General features: G+C 42.6%; 2 protein-coding genes across 5 annotated transcripts in view; one reads left to right on the top strand and one right to left on the bottom strand.

The window, feature by feature from the left end:
• Positions 1–483: 483 nt before the first annotated feature.
• Positions 484–16110, bottom strand: CBLL1 (Cbl proto-oncogene like 1). Its single transcript, XM_039354485.1, has 6 exons — positions 15959–16110; positions 8668–8832; positions 6676–6773; positions 6106–6189; positions 4697–4770; positions 484–1987 (listed from the first exon to the last, which is right to left on the bottom strand). Exons 1-6 carry the CDS (start codon positions 15969–15971, stop codon positions 943–945), a joined length of 1479 nt encoding a protein of 492 aa, XP_039210419.1. The 5' UTR covers positions 15972–16110; the 3' UTR covers positions 484–942.
• Positions 16111–18062: 1952 nt separating this feature from the next.
• The window catches only part of DUS4L (dihydrouridine synthase 4 like), a 33227-nt gene continuing 25933 nt past the window's right edge, over positions 18063–25356 (top strand). Inside the window, exons 1-4 of one of the 4 annotated variants that reach the window (XM_039354480.1) lie at positions 18063–18398; positions 20304–20434; positions 22980–23101; positions 23870–23987. In XM_039354480.1, the coding sequence (XP_039210414.1) occupies positions 20304–20434; positions 22980–23101; positions 23870–23987 (371 nt within the window). In that variant the 5' untranslated portion in view covers positions 18063–18398. Of the gene's footprint in view, positions 18640–20303; positions 20435–22979; positions 23102–23869; positions 23988–25356 lie in introns of all 4 variants that reach the window. The other 3 variants (XM_039354484.1, XM_039354482.1, XM_039354481.1) reach the window with 3 other exon arrangements.

Genomic DNA, 25356 nt, shown 5'->3' with positions numbered 1-25356 from the left:
CCATTCTGCAAACGGTGCTGCACCAGTTGAGTCGTCCTCGACTTACGACCGGTTGGGGGTCGCGGCATTAAAAAGGTTGAGAACCACTGCTCTATTAAATCAGATCAGATAATAAATGTGCTGTGATTCATGGCTGGCTTTAACTCACAGGAACAGCCATCTGTTAATCTCCAGGTTTTTCTCTCTGCTTTAACACTACTCTTCCTTGAGCCACACAAGCCTAATCCACTGTAAAACCAAAAATAACGCCAGTGTTTGAATATAATAAGTTGCTTCGGTGCTTGGTGAAATATAAATACTGTGCATTGAATAGAGGCAAAAGACAATTTTAACTTCACGCTGCCCTTATTTTCAGAATCAATCAAAGCCTTCTCCTTAGAAAAAAAACCTCATTTTTCCAGCTTGAAGAAGAATAATAAAGAAAATCAAATCATTTCTCTTTACTCCTCAGCCCACCCCAATCTCACGTAAAAGAGCAAGCAGTTTTGGACAATAAATTTAATTATACACGGGTTGACACACAAAAAAAGTATCACAACGAAACTATCCAGATTTAACCAAAAATACTTTAAAGTGGTACAGTAAGTGTGGTTGTCGGGAGGCCTTTATAAACGTTTTATAACCTCTGGGACAAGCCAGTCAGACTAGGGATACAAAAATCTTTTTAAAACGGTGCTGTCTGCTACACAGCCACTTAGCTTACAGGGTACCAGGTGTCAAGAATCCTATAACCAAAGTTTTCTTTTTTAAAAAACAAAAATATTTAAGCTTTAAATCCCCCCGAGAGCTTTACAGTCGGAAATTACCTTTTTTTTTTTCTTCTTCAAGAAACAAAGCAAAAAACAGAAAAGAGAGCTCCTTAAACAGTCGGATTTACGAAAAGGCTTCTGCTTAGAACACGTTATCCTTCGATCGTGTTTTAGTTCCAATCGTTAACGACTATCATTGATAGTATGGCCTGTATCTGGCTTGGTCGGGGTGGTGGGGTCCCGGAAGTGGCGCTTGAGAAGGCGGGCCTTGCATTCGCGGGGGCGGGGGCGGCCCCCTCGGAGCCGGCCATATGCCTGGGCTCATCCCCCCGGGCTGAGTGAACGGTGGGCTGAGAGTTCCTTGGTCTTCGCTGAACTTCTGCAGAGCGTTCGGGTTGTAATGATGAGGAGGGGGTGCATTGACGTTGACGGGGGGCCCGCCGTGCTGGGGCGGCGGCGGCCCAGGGGGAGGGTGGTTCATGTAAGGAGGAAGCTGCGCAATGATGTGTCCAGGAGGCGGGGTGATAGGGGGAGGAGCCGAGGTCATGGGAGGGGGCGGGGCTTGGCTGTAAACCAGGTGGGGGGTACCTGCCCCCTGGGGAGGGTGCTGCATCGGGTGGTTGATGGGGGGCGGGGGAGGAGGGGGCGGGGCGTAGTGCTGCTGGGGGGGCATGATATGGTGTGGGTGGGACACCACGGGCTGGCCCTGATATTCGGGGTGGTGGTGAGCTGGGCCTGGGCCCGGCGGGGGCGGCTCGCGAGTGCCGGAGCTCGAATCGTCCTGGATAGGGACGGTGATGAGGTTGCTGTGCTTCCGGGTGGAGATGCGGAAGGTGTCCTGGTTGACGGGGCGAGGGGGAGGCGGCACCATGGACATCTCGGCGGGGGAGGCCCGGATGTCCTCGTGGGGCTGGTTGTAATGCTCGTGGGACACATGCTGCAGCGGCGGCGGGGGCGGCATCAGGAGGTGCTGCTTCGGCGGGAGGTGGCTCAGGTGATGCTTCTCGGGCGGCAGGATGAACCGCTCCGGGATTTCCGCTGGAGGAGGAGCAATAGGAGTGTGGACGGGCTCGAGAGGAGGACGCGCCACCGGCTTGCCGGCTCTCATGTGCCGGTGGTTGATGTGAGCCTGGAGGTCCCTCTGAGATAGGTAGGTTCTCTTGCAGCCCTGCACGATGCTGCACATGAACAGAGAGCCACGAAGGCACTGCTCAATTCGCTGCACCGGCTCGTTGCAGCTGGATCAGAGAAAGAAAGAAAGAAAGAATGGGGTTGGCGGACACCGCTGTTACTCAAACCAAAACAGAGGGGACAGCACAGTTCTCGACTTACAACCGCAGCTGGGAGCAGAATTTCCGTTGCTATGCAAGGAGGGTGTTGAGTGAGCCGTGCTTGATTTTACGCCTATTTTTGGCCACCGTGAATTGCTGCAGTTAAGTGAAGCATGCAGGCATTACATCAATCCCGTCCCACTCCCCCCCACTCACTTTGCTAGTGGGAAGCTAGCTGGGAGGGTTGTAAATGGCGATCACATGACCCCAGAATGCTCTAAATCAGTGGTTCTCAACCTTTCTAATGCCGCGACCCCATAATACAGTTCCCCATGTTGTGGTGACCCCCGACCACTTATACATCACCGGGTGCCAGTGGAGTGGCCAAAGAAAAGGGGAAAAAAATGGCGGACAGCCTTGTTTGGCGACCCCCGTGAAATGGTCGTTCGACCCCAAATGGGGTCCCGACCCACAAGTTGAGAACCACTGCTCTAAATGGTTGCCAAGGGCCCAAACTTTGATCATGTAATTGGGGATGCTGTGACAGCTTCAGTGTGACAACCGTTTTTTTTTTTCTCACAGTGACGCTGTAACTTTGAACTGTTGCTAAATAAAACAGTTGTGAGGACCGTTTTTTTTCCCCCTCACAGTGACCAGTTTTTTTCTCTCAGTGATGCTCTAACTTTGAACTGTTGCTAAATGAATGGTTGTAAGGACCATTTTTTTCCCTCGCTGTGACACTATAACTTTGAACTGTTGCTAAATGAACGGTTGTGAGGACCAGTTTTTTTTTCCTCACAGTGATGCTGTAACTTTGAACAGTTGCTAAATGAACGGTTGTTAAGTCAAGGATTCCCTGTATATGGGTAATCCTCATCTTACAACAATTCGCTTAATGACCGTTTAAAATTACAACGGCACTGAAAAATGTGATTTATAAGCGTTTTTCATACTTACAACCATTGAATTATCCCTGTGGTCATGTGATCAGAATTCAGATGCTGGGCAACTGGTTCATACTTATGATGGTCGCAGTGTCCCGGGGAGGTCATGTGATCCCCTTTTGCCATTTTCTGACAGGCAAAGTCAGTGGGGTTAGCCAGACTCGCTTAACAACCGGGTTACTAACTTACCAACTGCAGTGATTCACTTAACGATGGTGGCAAAAAAGGTTGTAAGATGGGGCAAATATCTCACTGAACAACAGAAATTTTGGGCTCCATTGTAGTTGCAAGTTGAGGACCGCCTATATTCTTCAAGTACAATTATTGTATTCTGTGTTGGCTCTTGGTTTTGAGTTGGAGTTTGCACACTGAGCTGACGGAGATGTAGGACGATACCAAGTTTCTCCGAAAAGAAGTCCAGGTCTTGTATTAATTTTTGCTCCAAAAACACACCTTAGGTCTTATTTTCGGATTAGGTCTTATATTCAGGGAAATACGGCACTAAATGCGTCCATCTGGCTGATGATCTTAACTGGGGCTTATTTTTGGGGTGGGCTTATCTTACAAGCATCCTGAAAAATCATGCTAGGGCTTGTTTTCCAGCTGGGTCTTATTTTGGGGAAAACACAGTAATAAACAATGGATTTTATCTGGAATTCCCTAATGCCACTGGGTCTAATGAACCACAGGCTGATTATTATATTCTGATCATTTTTCTGCTATAGCGTGCTGTAGAGTGGAAGTCTCACGGCTGTCAGCTAACCCTAAAATGAGGATTTCTTTGCAGGCGTTCAGTGCCATCCAAACACAGAGCAAATGTGATCCAATCACAAACGTCTTTTCTTCTCGGCTCCAAAAGAGAGACGATTCGGGCCTCAAAATGGAGTCGAGTACAAAGGCGTACTTTATTTAATGTTACACATTCTAATGGCTTCCAGACTGGTTTTTGCTCAAAATTGGAGGAATAAAGGAATTCCAACAGAAGAAGAGATCCTGTATAAAATCCTTTCATGTGCTGAGATGGACAGGCTTACAATGATTATGAAGGACAAGACAGAACACGAACACTTCGAAATCTGGGACAAATGTTGGTATGAATTAAGGAGAACTGCTCGGATCTCAAGTTAATGATAGGATTGATATATATATATATATATATATATATATATATATATATATATATATATATATATATATATATATATGATTTGTATGTAGGTCTTTGGTTGTTCGGGTTTTCTCCCGCATAAAATTGGAAGTGTCTTGGCGACGTTTCGACGGAGTCCCATTCGTCATCTTCAGGCTGTGTTTTCAGCTTCGCTTCGAGCAGCAATTCTTGCTGCTCGAAGCACGAAGCTGAAAACACCAGCCTGAAGATGACGAATGGGACTCCGTCGAAACGTCGCCAAGACACTTCCAATTTTACGCGGGAGAAAACCCGAACAACCAAAGACCTACATATATATATATATAACTGTACATATAATTGTATATTTAATTGTATTACATAGAAGGATGAGGCTTATATAGACATTAAGAATGATGTATTAAATTTTTGTACCACGAGAAGCAAACTGTTAGGAATACTTACTCTGGAATGTCACGCTTGTCCAGTTTTGTTTTAATTGTATTACAAATAAAAAACTTTTTTAAAAAAATGGAGTCGAGTAAAGATCAGGAATAAATGACAGATTATCAGCTACCCACAAAAACACCCTTTGAGAAAACTTACCCCGGACACATCTTGTCCGCTTTCTTCTCGTGTAAGAGCGCACACTCGTAGCAGAAAACGTGTTTGCAGGGTATCTATTAAAAAACAACACAAAAATAGACAATTCTTTTAATTGCTTCAGGGAATGAATGAAGGAATGGATGAACTTTGCTAAATCTGCCCTTTAAAACAGGACAGTATTTTCTATTCTTATTTTACATTTCGATTTTACATTCAAATATTTTATTTATACACACGCACACAGATTGTTTAGCAACTGAGGAGCAATTAATGAATATCAACTAATAATTCCAAAAGAAACAAAGTGACCTGGAAATAAAAATACCTGTGCCTGAATTGTTCAAAGGACTAGGACAAGGGTCTTCAACCTTGGCAACTTTAAGACTTGTGGACTTCAACTCCCAGAATTCCTGAGCCAACCTGGCTCAGCTTGGAAACCTCTCCCTTTCCCCTCAGCACAGCTGGCTCAGGAATTCTGGGAGTTGAAGTCCGCGAGTCATCAAAGGGCCAGGTTTGAAGACCCCTGGACTAGGACAATGAAAATATATTTATATATTATTTGACTGCTTTTCTCTCTCCCTCTGCTGGACATTCAAAGGTTATACAAAACCTTTTACTCTTGAAATGTATATATAATGAATGGCAGAGAAAAAGGCTGGACGGACTATAGCAGACATCCTTTAAAAAGTAGTATTGGGATGATTTTTGGGTCATTTTGACCTATCTATCTATCTATCTATCTATCTATCTATCTATCTATCTATCTATCTATCTATCTATCTATATCTATATCTATATCTATATCTATCTATCATCTATCAATATCTATCATCTATCATGAGCCGAGGTGGCACAGCAGTTAGAGTGCAGTACTGCAGGCCACTTTAGCTGACGGTGTTCAGCAGGTCAGCGGTTCAAATCTCACCGGCTCAAGGTTGACTCAGCCTTCCATCCTTCCGGGGTAGGTAAAATGAGGACCCAGATTGTTGGGGGCAATGTAAATATATATATACATTGCTTACTGGTGTACACCGCTTAGAGAGTGCTTGCACTTAAAGCGGTATATAAGTCTCATAAATAAATAAATAAATCTATCTATCAATCTCTATCTATGTATCTATCATCTATCTATCTATCTATCATCTATATCTATCTATGTATCTATCATCTATGTATCAATCATCTATCATCTATCTATCATCTATCTATCATCTATCTATTATCATCTATCTATATCTATCTATCATCTATCTAACTATCATCTATATCTATCTATGTATCTAACATCTATCTATCCATCCATCCATCCATCCATCCATCCATCCATCTATCTATCTATCTATCTATCTATCTATCTATCTATCTATCTATCAGGAGTATGATGGAAGGCATCAAATCCTTTGACTTACCATGCGCCCGTACATTTTAATGGGTAACCCACATTTGTCACAGAAATGAACTGGAGTGTCATCCTTCTCTCCAAGTAGATTTAGCTACCAAAATACAAATATTGTGTTTCATTAGCTGATCGTCATCCTGTACTTAGCGAACGCATCTTTAGAAAACCCCGATTTTTATTAAAACTTTTCAGCTTTTACCAATTTGATTAGGTTCTCGAAATATAAAATACAAAGACAAATGAAATGAAACAAGAAAAAGGGAGGAAAAAAGGGGAGAGGAAAAAGTGTAAAAGGGGGAAGATTAAAGAAAAGCATTGTTTTTGTGCTCTTTGTAGCGCAGAAAAAAAAACAAAAAACAACAACATTTCGGGGTCAACTTTCTATAGTAATGTATAGTAGCCATTTCTGTAACTCGGTTTTCTTAAAATTTTCAAAAGCATTTTGTTAGATCGCTATTGCACATTTATTAACACACAGTTCCCACTGTTTTAAAAAAAAAGGGAGCGAACTCCTGGTGGAAACACCTGAATTTTTATAAGCAAGCTAACATGTTATTTAGTGTTGAGTCAATTCCCATACCTTGAAGTCCCAGAAGAGGAGCCCAGGGAATCTTCGCTGGTTGCTAAACACGTCAGCACCTTTGCACTCATATCGTTCTTCATCGTTGTAATCAAACTCTTATGGAAAACAAAAGTCCAAACAACATTTTCGGCGTTCGGTCTCACCCTAATAGGTAAAATTCTAGCCTAAAAATGAATTAGAACAGTGGTTCTCCACCTGTGAGTTGGGACCCCATTTGGGGTCGAACGACCATTTCACGGGGGTCGCCAAACAATGCAGTCCACCATTTTCCCCCCTTTTCCTTAGCTGTGCTTGAAGAGAGTCTCATTCTATTGGCTTTCAAAAGCCAATAGGAATTGTCCAGGCTGTCTCTGCCCTGCTGAGCCCGCCAAAAGTCCCGTTCTGCAAACGGTGCTGCACCAGTTGAGTAGTCCTCGACTTACGACTGGTTGGGGGTTGTGACATTAAAAAGGTTGAGAACCACTGAATTAGAATTTCACAATCTAACTGGAAGTCAGAATGGCACAGTTAATTTGGATAAATACACCTGTCCAGGCTGACTTGGATTCTATCGCTCCCTGCAATATCAATTCCAATATAACTGAAATGTTTTCTCCATAATCAAAATACACGCTTGGATATTATTCATCATCCATATTGGAAATGACAGGGTACAAAGAGGCCATGTAAAAGACTAATGCCAACAGTACTTGAAAGATGGAACGTAAGTGCAGTTAGTCCTCATTTAGCAACCGCAATTAGGACCGGCCGTTAAGGGAAGCAGTTGCTAAATGAAACCAATTGCGGTTATCTTACTTCTGATTTTCTTTGCTTGCAAACCTGCAAATTTTATACATGCGAGGGCTGATTGCAAAGATACTTTTTCATCATCCTCTTAACACTCACCAAAGGAGTCAGTCACAAACTGGAATTAAGGAGAAACTTCCTGACAGTGAGGACAATCAACCAGTGGAACAGCTTGCCACCAGAAGTTGTGAGTGCTCCATCACTGGAGATTTTCAAGAGACTGGACATTCACCTGTCTGAGATGGTGTAGGTTCTCCTGCTTGAGCAGGGGGCTGGACTAGAAGACCGCCAGGGTCCCTTCCAGCTATATTCTATTCTATCATTCTAAATGACTCAAGACCTACAAGAGTGGCCAAAATTGTGGACACCTTTTGGGAAAAGTGTATTTTTGAGTTTTGATGGCTAATAACATCACTTTTTTTGGGGGGGGGGAGTAGCACCATAAAATTATATATCAATGGAAAGATAATTTAATCAAGAACGTAATGCAACATAGTTTGTTCAATTATCTGTACTGTATTCTGTGAAACGTTATAACCAAATAACCAGAAAAAGGAAGCACAACTTGCTTAAGTTGATCTCAGGTAGCTTTCCTTCATCTGATGGTAGCCAATGAGCGCGAGTGTTTAGAAAGCCAATCAGGTGTCCTCTTGTTGTGGCAATGAGCCAATCAGATCACAGGAGATTCAGTGATTGATGTCATGTATTGAAGCTGAGAGGAGGACATTTGTCAGGGTGTTATGTGATCGCTATCAAGTTGGTTGGGTTTTTTTGTGTTCTTTCACTTAGGGAGCTTGTGAAACGTAATAAAATTAAAGTCATGGTGCAAAGAGTTGACTGGTCGCCCAGAAAGCGACGTAAAATAGGATTATTAAGTGAACAAGGCTACAGTTATAAAGAAATTAGAAGAAAAATGGGTGGAAGCTTAACCCAAGGTGGCATTTCTACTATACACTATTCCCAAAATTTTGGCCACTACTGTATGTGAATGCTAACCGAAGAGGTGTCTCCAAAAGTCCACTCTGTTAATAAAGACATCACAAGACACCCAACAGATATACACAGACCGTATTCATCTTTAGCTGAAAAGTCGATCCCTCTCTTCAGAAAAATGATGAATGGATGTCAGAAAGGGCAAAAAAAAAAACCCAACCCCAAAATATTCCGGAATTTCAACAGAACGCTGCCCAAATTTGGATTTACCTTCATCTCCAGCCTTTGAAGGGACCCTGTTCATATTTCTTGTAGGGCGAGGCGGTGTCGGTTTGGCCTTGATGTTCTGTTTGGAGATCAGCTTTATAGGAATACGCCGACGGACATCCAGACCCCCCAAAGTCCCGGAACTGTTTGTGCCTTGCAAGTCACTGTCTGCATAAAAACAACAACAACGACAACAAATGCACCACACGACGTGATTGGCAAGTTGCCATTTCTCCAGGTCTGATGGAGCAGTGAACCTCTTCGCAAATCTAGGCTGTATTTGGCAAGCTAATCTCAGCCTAGGTTTGGGACACTCTCCTTTAATTGTAGAAACAGCAGGAGGACGTGACAATTTTTTTTTTAATTGAAATTTTTTAAATTTTACAAAACAATACAGTTCCCTTCCCCAAGCCCCCCCAACCCCCCCATACCCTCCCCCGACCCTCGCAGAGCTGAATACAGGCTTAATTAAAATTTTTCAAAAAATCTTCAAACAGATATAAACCATTAACAAGTCTAAATACATTAATTAAACCAATTTATGAAATAGTTAACAATAATATATATATAAAAAGACAAAAATACAAGAAAATACAAAAAAATAGGAAGAAAGGAAAAAGAAAAAAGAAAAAAAAGAAAAAAGAAAAGTCTATAAAATCTATAAGATATCTTAAATTTTAAAGAGGACGTGATGGTTCATCAAACCTGTCAAATGAACCATCAAACAAAATAAGCCCATCCTCAGTACTGTTGACTGTTATCAAAATTTGTCACGGAAGACGTGACAAATTTTGATAACAGTCAACAGTGCTGAGGATGGGCTTATTTTGTTTGATGGTTCATTTGACAGGTTTGATTGTTACTCGTTATTACAAAGCTTTCTTCTCAGTGAGGTCCCAATATTATCATCTACTTTTTTCACTGAAGGAAACAAGACAATAATGGTTAAACTGATTCACAGTATGGGAAGAGATGTTGCCTGCTACTCAGGCGTTGCTTTTTTCCTTTAATATCAAAACCAACTTAAGACAGTAAAGGCTCCTCTCACACATGAATGTTGGAACACTGGCAGCTTCTTGAGGCAGGTGGTTCCACTGGTTCATTGTTCTAACTGTCAGGAAGTTTCTCCTTAGTTCTAGGTTGCTTCTCTCTCGGATGGAAACTAATCAAGGAGAGAAGCAACCTAGAACTAAGGAGAAACTTCCTGACAGTGAGAACAATTAATCAGTGGAACAACCTGCCTCCAGAAGCAGTGAATGCTCCAACACTGGAAGTTTTTAAGAAGAGACTGGACAGCCATTGGTCTGAAATGGTAGAGGGCTTCCTGCCTGAGCAGGGGGTTGGACTAGATGACCTCCGAGGTTTGGTTCAGTTCTATTCTATTCTATTCTATTTTCTCTTCTATTTTATTTTATTTTATTTTCTATTCTATTTTCTTTTCTCTTCTATTTTCTATTCTATTCTGTTCTCTTCTATTCTATTTTCTCTTCTATTTTATTTTCTCTTCTATTTTCTTTTCTCTTCTATTTTCTATTCTATTCTGTTCTCTTCTATTCTATTTTCTCTTCTATTTTATTTTATTTTCTCTTCTATTTTCTCTTCTCTTCTATTTTCTATTCTATTCTATTATGTTCTCTTCTATTTTCTCTTCTCTTCTCCATCTACCTTCACTGTGACATCTTTGGCTGAATCCCTCTGTCCTCACCTCCAACTGAAATAAAACTGGAAGTACTGGCAATCCTCAACTCACAACAGTTCACTTAGTAGTGACTGTTCGAAGTTACAACGGCACTGAAAAATGTGACTTAGGACCGTTTTTCAAGAGTTACGACCTTTGTAGCACTCCCAGGGTCACTTTCAATTTCAGACGCTGGGCAACCGGTTTCATCTATATGACCATTGTAGTGTCCGCAGGGTCACGTGATCACCCTTTTGAGATCTTCTGGCAAGCAAAGTCAATGGGGGAAAAGCCAGATTCACTTAACAACCGTGTTGCGAACTTAACTGGTGCGATTCCCTTAACAACTGTGGTAAGAAACGACGTAAAATTGGGCGAAACTCACTTAACAAATGTCTCCCTTATTCACAGGAGTTTTAGGCTCAATTGTGGTCGTAGGTTGAGGATTTTACCTGTACTTATAACCTCATTTGCTCTGATTCGTGCTCAGCTATCCTGGTCTCTTCTCCTGTTTGCTGTATTTTTTTTAGTTGGCAAGCACACCGCATAATTTTAGATTGTTAAGTTCCTTGGATTCTGTACGGAAGTCATTGTTTCATGATTACCTTTGCCATGAAGCATAACTTTTTCGCCGGCTATTGATTTCTCTACAAAATAGAACCCATAAACTAACAATTACCCTTATGTGGGAACCTATCATATATAGCCACGTTGAACAAGCCATCCTGTACTTTTCAGAGCGTTTGGAAGCAGATCTGTTCCTTCGCTCGCAAAAAAGAGAGAACACGACAGTACTTTTTTAGCATGTGTAAAAGTTATTCATGTTCAAGGTATATAAGAAACTCATCCCTTAATAAAGTCTACGTTGGCATCAATACGGTCCAAACCATAAAAGAGAGTTAAACCCTACAACTTACACTAGAACAGTGGTTCTCAACCTGTGGGTCGGGACCCCATTTGGGATCGAACGACTATTTCACGGGGGTCGCCAAACAACGCAGTCCGCCATTTTCCCCCCCCTTTTCCTTAGCTGTGCTACTCCCTTTTGTTCTATTGGCTTTTGAAAGCCAACAGAATAGACTCTCTTGAATAGAGTCTAATTCTATTGGCTTTCAATAGGAATTGTCCAGGCTGTCTCTGCTCTGCTGAGCCCGCCAAAAGTCCCATTCTGCAAACGGTGCTGCACCAGTTGGGTAGTCCTCGACTTATGACCGGTTGAGTAGTCCTCGACTTACGACCGGTTGGGGGGTCACGGCATTAAAAAGGTTGAGAACCACTGCACTAGAAGTATATACGGGAAAATGTATGCTGCGTATCAAAACAACTGATAATTTAATTTAATTCATGATGTGTTGTCCAATCATAAGGGATTCTCACCCCATAGGACAGTGGTGGCGTACCTATGGCACGCGTGCCAGAGGGGGCACTCGGAGCCCTCTCTGTGGTCACGCGCACCTCGCTCTTTGGCTACGTTTTCACAGGAAAAAGCCATTTCTCAAGCCCCTTCCTAGCCAAAACAAACCTCCAGAGCAACAAACTTTGAATTATATCAAATCTGACACCAAAACAGACTAATAGATGACCTGAGTGCTGCATGTGTTGCTCTCAAACTTACAAAGTATAAGCCAAGGTTAGACAAATGATCAGGATTGCATACAACAGCAAAAATCACACTAATTCTTCAAAAGCATGCCAAATGCAAACTTTTATCTTTCAGTAAAAAGTTGCTTGTATCATTGAAAGCTCTGTTATTGTGGTTTTTCTTTTAAGACAAAAGATGTTAATGTATGAGTTGTTTTTTTCTAAACTAAAACGTGAATATTCAGATTAAATTGCTGTGTTGGCACTTTACGATAAATAAGTGGGTTTTGGCTTGCAGTTTGGGTACTCGGTCTCTAAAAGGTTCGTCATCACTGCCATAGGACCTGCAAATTTCTAACATTTTTAAATGCATATTATACTCAGTCCATCAAAAACAGCAACCATGCAGCAATAGCTACCGCTGTGTATAAACTTGTAAAAGAAACAGCTGGACAAAGAAAACTATCGTATACTTTATCGTACACTTTAATACAGCAGCCTGTAAGACAGTGGTTCTCAACCTGTGGGTCAGGACCCCATTTGGGGTCGAACGACCATTTCACGGGGGTCGCCAAACAACGCAGTCCACCATTTTTTCCCCCTTTTCCTTAGCTGTGCTACTCCCTTTTATTCTATTGGCTTTTGAAAGCCAATAGAATAGACTCTCTTGAATAGAGTCTAATTCTATTGGCTTTCAAAAGCCAATAGGAATTGTCCAGGCTGTCTCTGCCCTGCTGAGCCTGCCAAAAATCCCATTCTGCAAACGGTGCTGCACCAGTTGAGTAGTCCTCGACTTATGACCGGTTGAGTAGTCCTCAACTTACGACCGGTTGGGGGGTCGTGGCATTAAAAAGGTTGAGAACCACTGCTGTAAGAAGATATACAACACTTCCTGATCAAGATAAGATAGAAGGAGGGAATTTTAATCAGTAGTACGCAGATGTCATGTAGCTGGGACACGAAATGCAACAAAATCAGCAGCCCTACAGGCAGAAGTTTTCAATGCTTTATTCAAATGATCTTAAAACTGCCAAAAACTGAGTTTCCATTGATACTAATTAAGAGCACACCACATAATTTAAGCGATCTGAACCCTCTCTAGTAAATCAACTAACTCACCAACAGAATATTTTCTACATGGTCGAGTCACCGTTCAAATGGCTTCTCCTATTATCAGTTTCAAAGCCAACATTGTCAAGTTTATCTTTCACATTGGTAACATGACTTCTGGGTCATGCTGTGCACAATTAATTCGTGCTGTTTCACTAGCAATTCAGTGAATTTTTTTTCAGAACAGATTGAAATTAACCCTCACTGGCCAAAGATGTTATGCCCATTTTTATACGGCCTCTGCTCAGTGGGAATGGAATGCTCACAATTAATCACCTAACCGCCATGTCGATGACAGTCGATAACATATTATTCTTCCGGACATTGATTAATGGAAATGGGGAAAGGCTTTATTTTATTTACTGATATTATGAATAGGCCAACTGACGATAGAAATTCTCTGAATATAATTTTTTTAAAAAAATTGTGTTGCAGTAAGAACAGCAGGCACATGGAAAATGACTAGCCTATTGATCCTTCCAAAAACAAACAAACCAACAAATATATTACTGTATGCTCTTGTATAATGCTTCTATTGTTAAGATAGCATAGATTCTTGACTGTTTTTGGTGTAACGTGAGTCACAGGCCTATCCCACTGGAAACTATTAAAAGTCAATGAACAGAAAACAAAAGAAATAAAACTAAACTCAAGACGACTTAAAACAAAAGGACTACAGGCACTAAACAATGTTAAAACTCTAACAGCGTTTAAACGTGTGTGTGTGTGTGTGTGTGTGTGTGTGATCAAAATCCACATGCTTGGCAACTGGCATGTGTTTATGACGGGCGCAGAATGCCGGGGTCATGTGATCACCATTTGTAACCATTCCCAGGTTGGTTTCCGACAAAAGACGACGGGGGAAGCCGAATTCATTTAACAACCGCGCAATTCACTTAACGACTGCAGTGATCGGCCTAACAGCCGCAGCAAAAAGGTCATAAAATGGGGCACACCTCACTTCACTGTCTCACTTAGCGACGGAAATTACGGACTGCGCTGTGATCTTAGATTGAGGACTACCTGTTAAGTGTTTCACAAACTTTTAGAAGTGAGGACTTCAGACTACAAGTATGAAGAACGGTTGCAGGAACTGGGTATGGCCAGTGAAAAGTATTCTAGTGAAAAGAAGAACTGATAGCGGAACATGACGGCAATATTCCAGGGGGTCAACTTATTTTCCAAAGCCCCAGAAGGCAAGACAAGAAACAATGCATGGGAACTAATCAAGGAGAGAAGCAGCCTGGAATTAAGGAGAAACTTCCTAACAGTGCGGACAATTAAACCAGAGGAACAGCTTGCCACCAGAAGTTGCGGGTGCTCCAAGGTTTTCAAGAAGAAATTGGACAGTCACTTGTCTGAAATGGTATAGGGTCTCCTGCTTGAGTGGGGGGGGGTGTGGATTAGAAGACTCCAAAGTCCCTTCCAGCTCTATTCTGATTGATTGGATTGAATAGAATTTCAGTGGAGCTTTTTAAGAAGGAATTGAACAGTCACCTGTCTGAAATGGTATAGTGCAGGGGTGGCTCTTTTATGACTTGTGGACTTCAACTCCCAGAATTCCTGTGCCCTGGTATAGGGCTTGAGCGGTGGGGGGGGTGTTTGTCTAGAAGACCTCCAAGGTCCCTTCCAGCTCTATTTTGATTGATTGATTGACGTTCAGTGGAGATTTTCAAGAAGAGACTGGACAGCCACTTGCCTAAAACAGTATAGGGTCTCCTGGTTGAGCGGGGGGGGGGCTGGACTAGAAGACCTCCAAGGTCCCTTCCAGCTCTAGTCTGATGGATTGGATTGAATTTCAGTGGAGGTTTTCAAGAAAACACTGAGCAGCTATTTGTCTGGAATGGTTGAGGGTCTCCTGGTTGAGCAAGGGGGCTGGACTAGATGACCTCCAAGGCCACTTCCAGCTCTATTCTGATTGACTGAAGTTCAGTGGAGATTTTTTAAGAAGAAACTGGACAGCCACTTGTGTGAAACAGTCGAGGGTCTCCTGCTTGGGGGGGGGGGCTGGACTAGACGACCTCCAGGGTCCCTTCCAGCTCTATTCTGATGGATGGAATTGCAGTGGAGGTTTTCCAAGAAGAGACTGGTTTTTAAGAAAAGACTGAACAGCTAATTTGTCTGGAATGGTTGAGGGTCTCCTGCTTGAGCAAGGGGGCTGGACTAGACGACCTCCAAGGTGCCTCCCAGCTCTATTCTGATGGATTGGATTGAATTGCAGTGGAGGTTTTCAAGAAAACACTGAGCAGCTATTTGTCTGGAATGGTTGAGGGGCTCCTGCTTGAGCAAGGGGGCTGGACTAGACGACCTCCAAGGTCTCTTCCAGCTCTATTCTGATTGACTGAAGTTCAGTGGAGATTTTTTAAGAAGAAACTGGACAGCCACTTGTGTGAAACAGTCTAGGGTCTCCTGCTTGAGCGGGGGGGGGGGGCTGGACTAGACGACCTCCAAGGCCCCTCCCAGCTCTATTCTGACGGACGGATTCCCCAGCCAGCCTGGGGCATTCTGGGAGCTGTAGTCCACCCCTCTTAGAAGTGGCCCGCTGAGAGAAACCCTCCAGAGACCGGGGAAAGCCTGCCGAAAAGAGAGAGAGAGACGGGAAGCAAGCCCGTCTCTATGGAGACCTCCAAGCAACCCGGGGAGGGGAAGGGAAGCCCCAAAGGAGCCGCCTCGCCGAGAGGAGGCCCTCAGGACGGCCACGGCCGCGCGAGACAACCCGACGAGCCGGCTTGGCAAGGAAAAGGCCTGCCGGGGCCCATCCAGAGCCAGGCCGCGGTAGGCCGCGCTCGGCTCCGGGGCTTCCCCGCCTCAGCGCGCTAGGCCGCCGCGGCCGAGACCCTTCGCCATTCCCCGCTCGAGCGCCGCGGCGGTCGAAGCCGGCGGGGCCGGCTCGCTCGACGGCCCTCCTCGCATCGCCCCGCTCACCATTGTGGTCCATGGTTCGGCCTCGGGCACTCTGGGACCGGAAGTCGCGCGCGGCGACGCGGTGGGCGTGGCCGGAAGCGGACGGCGCGGCGCGAGAGGGAGCGGGAGGAGCAGCGAAAAAGAGAGAGAGAGAGAGAGACGTAGCAGAGGATAGAGGTGTCTTCCTGAGGGGGGGGGACACGATGCTTCCGAGTTCCTTGTAGAGAATTTTGTGAAGAAATTAAAAAAAAAATTGGGAACTTTAGAGGTGGAAAAAAAACCCTGTTTAAATCGGATATATTCGGGCTGCAGCTCAACTTCAGCGAAGAGATGCCAAGACAGGAGTGTTTTTTTCCCTCAGAGTTTTTCAACCTTCGCTACTTTTAAGGCTTGTGGACTTCAACTCCCAGAATTCCCCAGCCAGCGTTGCTGGCTGGGGAATTCTGGGAATTGAAGTCCACATACAGCTCGTCCTCGACTTACGATCACCATTGAGCCCCGTTGCTAAGTGAGACATTGGTTAAGTGAAGTTTGCCCCATCTGACGCACTGCCTTGCCACAGGGGTTCAGCGAATCTCTGCGGTTGTTAAGTGAGTAACCCGGTTGTTAAGTGAATCTGGCTTCCCCACTGACTTGGCTTGTCAGAAGGTCGCAAAAGGGGATCCTCCTGCGACTGTCATAAATAGAAGTACGTTGCCAAGCGTCTGAATTTGGATCGCGTGACCATGGAGGGGGCTGCAACGGTCGTAAGTGTGAAAAACGGTCATGAGTCACTTTTTTCAGTGCCGTTGTAACTGAGGTCACTAAATGAACTGTTGTAAATCGAAAACTACCTGTACTGTATCTGAAAGTAATCAAGGCTGAGAAAACAGTTATCTACAGAGAAAAAGAAAATCGGAGGCTGTATATATTCTCTGTTTGTCTATCTACCATCTATGTCTGTCTGTCTGTCTGTCTATTATCTATCTATCTATCTATCTATCTATCTATCTATCTATCTATCTATCTATCATCTATTTCTATCTGTCATCTATCTATCATCTATTTCTATCTGTCATCTATCTATCATCTATATCTGCCTATCTGCCTCTATCTATCTATCCATCTATCTAACTAACTAACTAACTAACTAACTAACTAACTAACTCTCTCATCTACCAGTATGTCTGTCTATCTATGTCTATTTATCATTTATATCTGTCTACTGGTAATTATCTATCTGTCTGCCTGCCTGCCTGCCTGCCTGCCTGCCTACCTATCATCTACCAGTATGTCTGTCTATCTATCATCTATCATCTATGTCTATCTATCATCTATATCTACCTATCTATGTCTATTTATAATCTATGTTTCTCTACTGATATGTATTTGTCTATCTATCTGCCTGCCTGCCTGCCTACCTACCTACCTATCTATCTATCAGTATGTCTATCTATCATCTATGTCTATCTATCATCTATCATCGATGTCTATCTATCATCTATGTCTGCCACTCTGTCTGTCTATGTCTATTTATCATCTATGTCTGTCTGTCTGTCTGTCTGTCTGTCTATCATCTCTCTCTCTCTTTCTCTCTCATCTACCATTATGTCTGTCTGTCTATCTATGTCTATTTATCATTTATATCTGTCTACTGGTAATTATCTATCTGTCTGTCTGCCTGCTTGCCTGCCTGCCTACCTATCATCTACCAGTATGTCTGTCTGTCTATCATCTATCATCTATGTCTATCAATCATCTATGTCTACCTATCTGTCTATGTCTATTTATCATCTATGTCTCTCTACTGATATCTATTTGTCTGTCTCTCTATCTGCCTGCCTACCTACCTACCTACCTATCAGTATGTCTATTTATCATCTATCATCTATGTCTATCTATCATCTGTGTCTGCCTATCTGTCTATGTCTATTTGTCATCTATGTCTGTCTGTCTGTCTGTCTGTCTGTCTGTCTGTCTGTCTGTCTATCTATCTATCTATCTATCTATCTATCTATCTATCTATCTATCTATCTATCTATCTATCTATCTATCTATCTATCTATCTATCTATCTATCTATCTATCTATCTCTTGGAAGGAAGGGAGGGAGGGATGGATAAATGCATAATATTGCAGGTTGCCCCTTGGGGGCGCTGCAAGGCTTGGCTGCGACTTTCCACCATGAGGACCAGGGGGCTTGCCAACACCTTTCAAAGTCTAAATCCCACCCAGGTCCAACAGAGAACTCCGCGCGCACGTTAAAAAGAAGTTAAGTTGCTCCTCCGTCCGTCTCTTCTACACGGGAATCTCGCCCTCTCGAAAAGCAAAATTCTGACTTTTATGATCCATCCAGGCAAGCCTCGTCGACCCTCCTCCCCCGCCCTCGCCCCCGGAAGAGGTTGAAGGAATCCTGGGGCGATCCGGGGACTCGAAAGTCAAGGCGGCTCGTGTGAATCGGCGTTTCCTGATCGGCCAAAGCGGTAGCGCTTCTCTTCCTTGCACGGGAGTGGAGGGTTAGGCGCGCCGTGCAATGTCTTCGGCCGCCTTTCCAGCAAAACGCTTCAAAGCGGTGGAGCGCGGGAGTTTTTTCCACCCTTTTTAGCAGAAATTGAGGTCGTGCGTCCCTTTGCAGCTTGTTTATTCTCTTAAGTTGGGGGGGGGGAATGTTTTGTCTCTCTTCTCTCTATCGCGTGGGCAGATTTCTTGGGAGGTAAAGTGAGCGTAAGTACCAAGGCAGCCTTTTGCATTCGTGTGTGTTGATCACGTGTGAATGTGACATTGGTGACAATGCAGAGGCTGATGATGGCGGTAGATGACCGCAGAGATTTTGTTGTTGCTTTTTAAAATTATTATTATTATTATTATTATTATTATTATTATTATTATTATTATTCATTAAACATGAACCTCAGTCAACTGAACATTCAAACGGGCTGGCGCTGATGGTTGACACGGGTTGCTACCAGCATCCTAGGTGTCAACTAGGTTCCATCCTTAAAATGTAAGATGTTCCGAGTAGCGCAGTTTTTTGTAACATTGCTGGAGTTATTGCAGGAAGCTGCAGTTTCTTGATGTATTTTGCAAAGTTGTTTATTATTATTATTATTATTATTATTATTATTATTATTATTATTATTATCATCATCATCGTTATTATTTCCATCACTGGAAATTTTTAAGAAGACACTGGACAATCACCTGTCTGAAATGGTATAGGTTCTCCTGCTTGAGCAGGGGGCTGGACTAGAAGACCTCCAAGGTCCCTTCCAGCTCTAATCTATTCTAAAAATAATTATAATTTTGTTTTATAAAGGACAATTCAAGAAGAAAAACCAAGAAAGTAATAATTAAATTACATAAATCTAAAGGACGGCTTTCTGAAATAAAGGAGCATAATTATTATGGATCATGGCACAGTCAGCCAGATGTTCAGACTGGATTTGGCATTTTGTCTACCTATCGAGTCCTTACCCAGGACCTGGGATAGGCAGATGTGGATGTTTGATGGTATTACAGTATCGGCGCAGGATGGAAGCAGTTCCTAGTAAGGCTGCCTTTTGCAATTGACTAATGGCAAATTTGTCAATGCCAATGGTGTTCAAGTGGTGCTCCAGTTGTTTTGGGATTGCACGCAAGGCGCTAATAATAATAATTGTTGTTACTATTATTATTATTATTATTATTATTATTATTATTATTATTATTATTATTATTATTATTATTATAGGACATACGCTCAGGCTGGGCTTGGAGGCTTCCAAAGAGTAAGCTAGCATTTCTCAACCTTTGGCGATTTAAAAGACTTGTGGACTTCAACTCCCAGAATGCCCCAGGAAGCATTTGCTGGCTGGGGAATTCTTGCAGTTGTCTGTGGCCTGCATACAGTCCAGCATTTCTCAACCTCGCCAACGTTACGATGGGTGGACTTCAATTCCCAGAATCCTCCAGCCAGCAGAGGTTTCTGGGAGTTGAAGTCCACCCGTTGTCGCTAGGGTTGACCTGGACCTTGCATTGAATTTGGGGCTTTATGATAGAATAAAAGACAGTTCTTTCTTTCAGAAAGCCGCCCTTTAGATTTATGTAATTTAATTGGTTTTTGTTCTTGAATTTGTCCTTTATAAAACAACATTATAATTATTTTTAATCCTTGTGAATCTCTTTCAGATGCGCCCCGCTGTCAGGTTTCTCCTTTGGTTTTGGTTTTTCAAAAAGTGTGTACTTAAGATGTTTTGAGACTGTTCATCAGATGGCTATTAGGGAACTGAGTTTGCAGCCATCCGAATCAAACTCAAGGTTCTGAGCGTTCAGTTCGTAATCAAGGAGATGGCGCTGGAATTTGGGAAAATTGCTCTTATGTCCTTTTTTAAAAAAAATTTGTTTTCTAGATGCGGCCTGATAACATTGACCACTCCAATCTCTCTGGGCAAATGGGACGGTCTCCAGTGAAAAACCCATCTGATTTGTTTCATTTGGAACACGTTGTGAAAATATGTGCCCCTATGGTTAGGTATTCAAAGTAAGTGCTGTTTTCAGCTTGTGCCCATTTATCTGGGCATAAACAGTCAACATTATGCTTACATTAACCTAATAATGACTGTTTTGCTCCGTTTGCAAGCCACATTTTATCAAAGATATCCTCTAGTGCAGCGGTTCTCAATGTTTGTGTGACGGCGACCCCCGCCACACAAACGTTATGCGCATGCGTGGCGCGGGGGCCGCCCCCATGCACGGTGTGCATGTGCGGGGGGGCACCCCATGCGCGGCATGCATGTGCAGCGCCCCCCCCCCGGAGGGGAGAAAATGGCGGATCGCCGCCTTTGGCGACCCCCGAAAAATGGTCGATCGACCCCAAATGGGGTCGCGAACCCATAGGTTGAGAACCGCTGCTCTAGTGTAAAAGTTTTAAATAAGGGAATACCTCTAATTTAATAAGGAACGGTTGCTGGAATTGGGTCTGTCTAGTTTAACGAAGAGAAGGATGAGTGGGGACATGATAGCAATGTTTCAATATCTCAGGGGCTGCCCCAAAGAAGAGGGAGTCAAACTGTTCTCCAAGGCGCCTGAAGGCAGGACAAGAAGCAACGCGTGGAAACTAATCAAGGAGAGAAGCAACCTGGAACTAAGGAGAAACTTCCTGACAGTTAGAACAATTAACCAGTGGAACAACCTGCCTCCAGAAGCGGTGAATGCTCCAACACTGGAAGTTTTTAAGAAGAGACCGGATAGCCATTTGTCTGAAATGGTATAAGGTTTCCTGCCTGAGCAGGGGGTTGGACTAGATGACCTCCAAGGTCCCTTCCAACATTATTATTATTATTATTATTATTAATAATATATGAGTGGCCCTGAGCTTTTTACACAATCAACTTTGAGCAAGACCACCAGTAGAAACACCGGATCCAGTGCTTTTCTTCAGTGGCGCCAACTACAAAAGACTCAGAACAATATCATTGATCTGTACAGGTAGTCCTCGCTTAGCAACCGTTCAGAGTTACAACCGGACCTACTTACGACCTGGTTCCAGATTTCCAAATGGCCGCTACTCCTCGGTCACGCGATCACATTTGGGAGGCTTGGCAACTGGCTCGCATTTACTGCCGTTTGTAGCGCATCCCACCATCACGTGACTACATATTTTCGGCAGGTTTTTTTTTTCCTTCAAATTTCTGGTTTTTTATTTCCAGTTTCCAGCAAAAAAAAAAAAAAACTGTCCATGGAAAATAATGCGTTTTGTTTAACGACCGCAGCATTGGCTTAACGATCGCCAGAAAAAAAGTTTGTAAAATTGGGCTTGGTCACAGGGTGACCCACTTAATAATAATAATAAAGTTGGAAGGGACCTTGGAGGTCATCAAGTCCAACCCTCTACTCAGGTAGGAAACCCTATAGCAGTGATGGCGAACCTTTTAGACACCGAGTGCCCAAACTGCAATCCAAAACCCATTTATGTATCGTCGTGGCCCATTGGGTGGGCATGGCTGCAGTGGTAACGGCAGGCTGGGTGGGACTAAAAAATTCAATCAATCAATTCCAACTTTGCAAGATCTTTTTTTTTTCCCGCAAGAAGTTGAAATTGACTGATTGAACCTTTTTTTTTTTTTTTGCACACAGCGGCGGAGGCCTAAAGCGAAAAGGTTTTATAAAACCCAGCTGAAGGCCTAGGGCTGGGGCGACGGCACGCGTGCCCACAGAGAGGGCTCTGAGTGCTGCTTCTGGCACCCGTGCCATAGGTTCGCCACCACTGCCCTATACCATTTCAGACAAATGGCTGTCCAGTCTCTTCTTCCAGTGTTGGAGCATCCACTGCTTCTGGAGGCAGGTTGTTCCACTGGTTAATTGTTCCGACTATCAGGAAATTTCTCCTTAGTTCTAGGTTGCTTCTCTCCTTGATGAGTTTCCATCTGTTGCTTCTTGTCCTGCCTTCAGGCGCTTTGGAAAATAGCTTGACTCCCTCTTCTTTATGGCAGCCCCTGAGTTATTGGAACACTGCTATCCTATCCCCCCTGGTCCTTCTCTTCATTAAACTAGATGTGCCCAATTCCAGCAACCATTCCTTAACCCGCCCTGACTTTCGACCTTAATTCCAGGCTGAATTATCATAAGTTGGGGACTGCTTGCGCTGATGATCAATCAGAGAATGCCTTTCCTACCCTTATTTTTTATTTTATTGCGTTATTTCCCAAAAATCCAAGTGGTGAAGAGGAATTGTGAGACCATGAAGGCACTTTGCCTCTTTTTCTGAAAATGTTTATGAGATAATATCAGCTTGACAAGGTCTATAAATCTCTGCCACAGGGAGGAAGTGGTAGATTCAACCCAGGAGAGCAATTTGAAGTAGGATAACCTTCCGTTGAAAGTCTGCTCACCCATAAGTTCCCCATAACTTTGTGCCTTAATCACTAGACCAAGCTGCTATATAAATACATAAAATGACTCGATTGCATGCAGTCTTTTTCAGAATAAAATACCAGAACTAAAGAGAGTAATAATTTGGAGGGAAACCCCCCCCCCACACACTCTTTTGATAAATTAAACATGTACTTATGCTTTTATATTTCTAGGTTGCCTTTCAGAACTTTAGTCAGGAAATACAACTGTGATTTGTGCTACACACCAATGATCGTTGCGGCTGATTTTGTCAGATCTGTGAAAGCCAGGCACAGTGAATTTACCACAAACCAAGGTAAGGTGTTTGCCTTCTCTTAGGTATCTGGAGCTTTTGAAAATCCTTTTTAACACTCGTTTAGTTGTCCTCAAACTATCTTTCAAAAAAACCCCTAACAAAATCGTATTTATACCCCAGGAAGTTGAGTAGGATCAAATCATTTCACAGAGATGTGGAATATTATGTTTGGGTTAGGCCTGGAGTGTTGTTGAGAAGAAGCCAACAGTGAATTATTCCGTAAGGATGATGGAACAAACTGAGGTTTAGTGTGATAGAGGAATTAATTCCCAGCCTGCAGTCTTATGTGGTAAACCTTCTTCTGTCTGTTGCCTACCAAGTTTGAAATTGTCTACTTCTTCAAGTTAAATTATCCTTGGATCAAAGCCTTATTCCTTTAGTAGATTTGGAACATGTTATTCTCCCCAAAGTATAGATCTCCATCTACGAAGAACCTTGTAAGGTAGCTGGAGCTGGAAATAGCTTCTAGTCAAAGATACCCATTGAATTCCTACAACGAAGTTGAACAATTTGAAATAGACAGAAGAACAATTTCAAACTCAATATACAGATACAGATTGAAGGTTTGGTGCACAGGACTGCAGGCTATGAATTCATTCCCCTATCACACTAAACCCTGGTTTGTTCCATCCTTACTGAATAAATCACCATTTGCTTCATTTTAGACTCTTCCTTGCTGAAGTTCAGCGCTAGCCAGTTCTCTCATTCACGTGCTCTAAAATGCATCAGTATATTTGTTTTCATTTATTACATTTTATTCTTTTACAGGTGACCGTCCTTTGATTGTTCAGTTTGCTGCTAAGGAAGCACAAGTTTTAGCAGATGCAGCTGGCCTTGTTAGTCCATTTGCAGATGGCATAGATTTAAACTGTGGTTGTCCACAAAGGTAGGTGACCAGAGCTAGTGTATGGAAGCAATTATACCTACCTATCTATCTATCTATCTATCTATCTATCATCTATCTATCATACATCTATCTATCATCTATCTATCATCTATCTATATCTATCTATCTATCATCTATATCATCTATCTATCATCTATCTTTCTATATCTATCTATCTATCATCTAGCTATCTATCATCTAGCTATCATCTAGCTATCTATCTAGCTATCATCTATCTATCTATATCTATCTACCATCTATCATCTATCTATATATCTTTCTATATCTATCTAACTATCTAGCTATCTATCATCTAGCTATCTATCATCTAGCTATCATCTAGCTATCTATCTAGCTATCATCTATCTATCTATCTATATCTATCTATCTACCATCTATCATCTATCTATATATCTTTCTATATCTATCTAACTATCTAGCTATCTATCATCTAGCTATCTATCATCTAGCTATCATCTATCTATCTATCATCTATCTATATCTATCATCTATCTATCATCTATCTATCTATCTATCTATCTATCTATCTATCTATCTATCTATCTATCTATCTTTCAGGGGGAAAACTCCCAACCAGTTTCAAATAAATAGAACGTACAACTGAAAACAGTAGAAAGTGTATAAAAAACATTCCTTATTTAAAATGTATATATACATATCATCCCCTCTCTCCACACAGACCTATTTGACCAGTGTCTGAAATGGTGTTTCTCAACTTTGGCCACTTGAAGATTGTGTGGACTTCAATTGCTAGAACTCCCTAGCCAGTATGTTGGCTGTGGAATTCTGGGAGTTAAAGGTCACCATCTTAAAGTTGGCAAGGTTGAAAAATATCAGTCAAAAAGGTCCTTTTGAAGGTGCCTCTAATTTAACATGTTTATCCCTGGGCAGAAAATCTGAAGGAGGAATCTTAGGGTGTTTGTTGCTCAGTCACTGAGTTGTGACTGTGTCTTCGTGGCCCCGTGGACCACAGCACCGCAAAGCCTCCTGTCCTCCACTGTCTCCCAGAGTTTGCCCAAATTCGTGCTCCGTACTTCAATGACCCTATCTAACCATCTCATCCTCTGCCTTCCTCTTCTCCCTTTGCCTTCCATCTTTCCCAACATCAGGGTCTTACCGATGCTTCGATGAATGCAAATAATTTCTATGAAATCACAAGCTCAGTTTCGTATTGATATATATGTACAGTAGTGGCCAAAATGGTGGAAACCTTTTGGGAAAAGTGTACAGTAGAAATGCCACCTGTGGTTAAGTTTGCACCCATTTTTCTTCTAATTTCTTTATAACTGTAGCCTTGTTCACTTAATAATACTATTTTACATAGCTTTCTGGGCGACCAGTCAACTCT

The sequence above is a fragment of the Crotalus tigris genome, unplaced genomic scaffold (assembly GCF_016545835.1).
Source record: "Crotalus tigris isolate CLP2741 ecotype Arizona unplaced genomic scaffold, ASM1654583v1 scf7180000018553.2237530, whole genome shotgun sequence".
NCBI classification, from domain to species: domain Eukaryota; kingdom Metazoa; phylum Chordata; class Lepidosauria; order Squamata; family Viperidae; genus Crotalus; species Crotalus tigris.
This window is presented reverse-complemented; position numbering and strand designations above follow the sequence as displayed.

Bases quoted from the DNA above. Each gene is read 5' to 3' on its own strand.
- CBLL1 (XM_039354485.1), bottom strand. The intron at 6,190-6,675 runs GTATGGGAATTG...GTATTTTGGTAG, and splicing joins TCCTCTTCTGGGACTTCAAG to CTAAATCTACTTGGAGAGAA. The intron at 4,771-6,105 runs GTAAGTCAAAGG...GTTTTTTAATAG, and splicing joins TTAAAATGTACGGGCGCATG to ATACCCTGCAAACACGTTTT.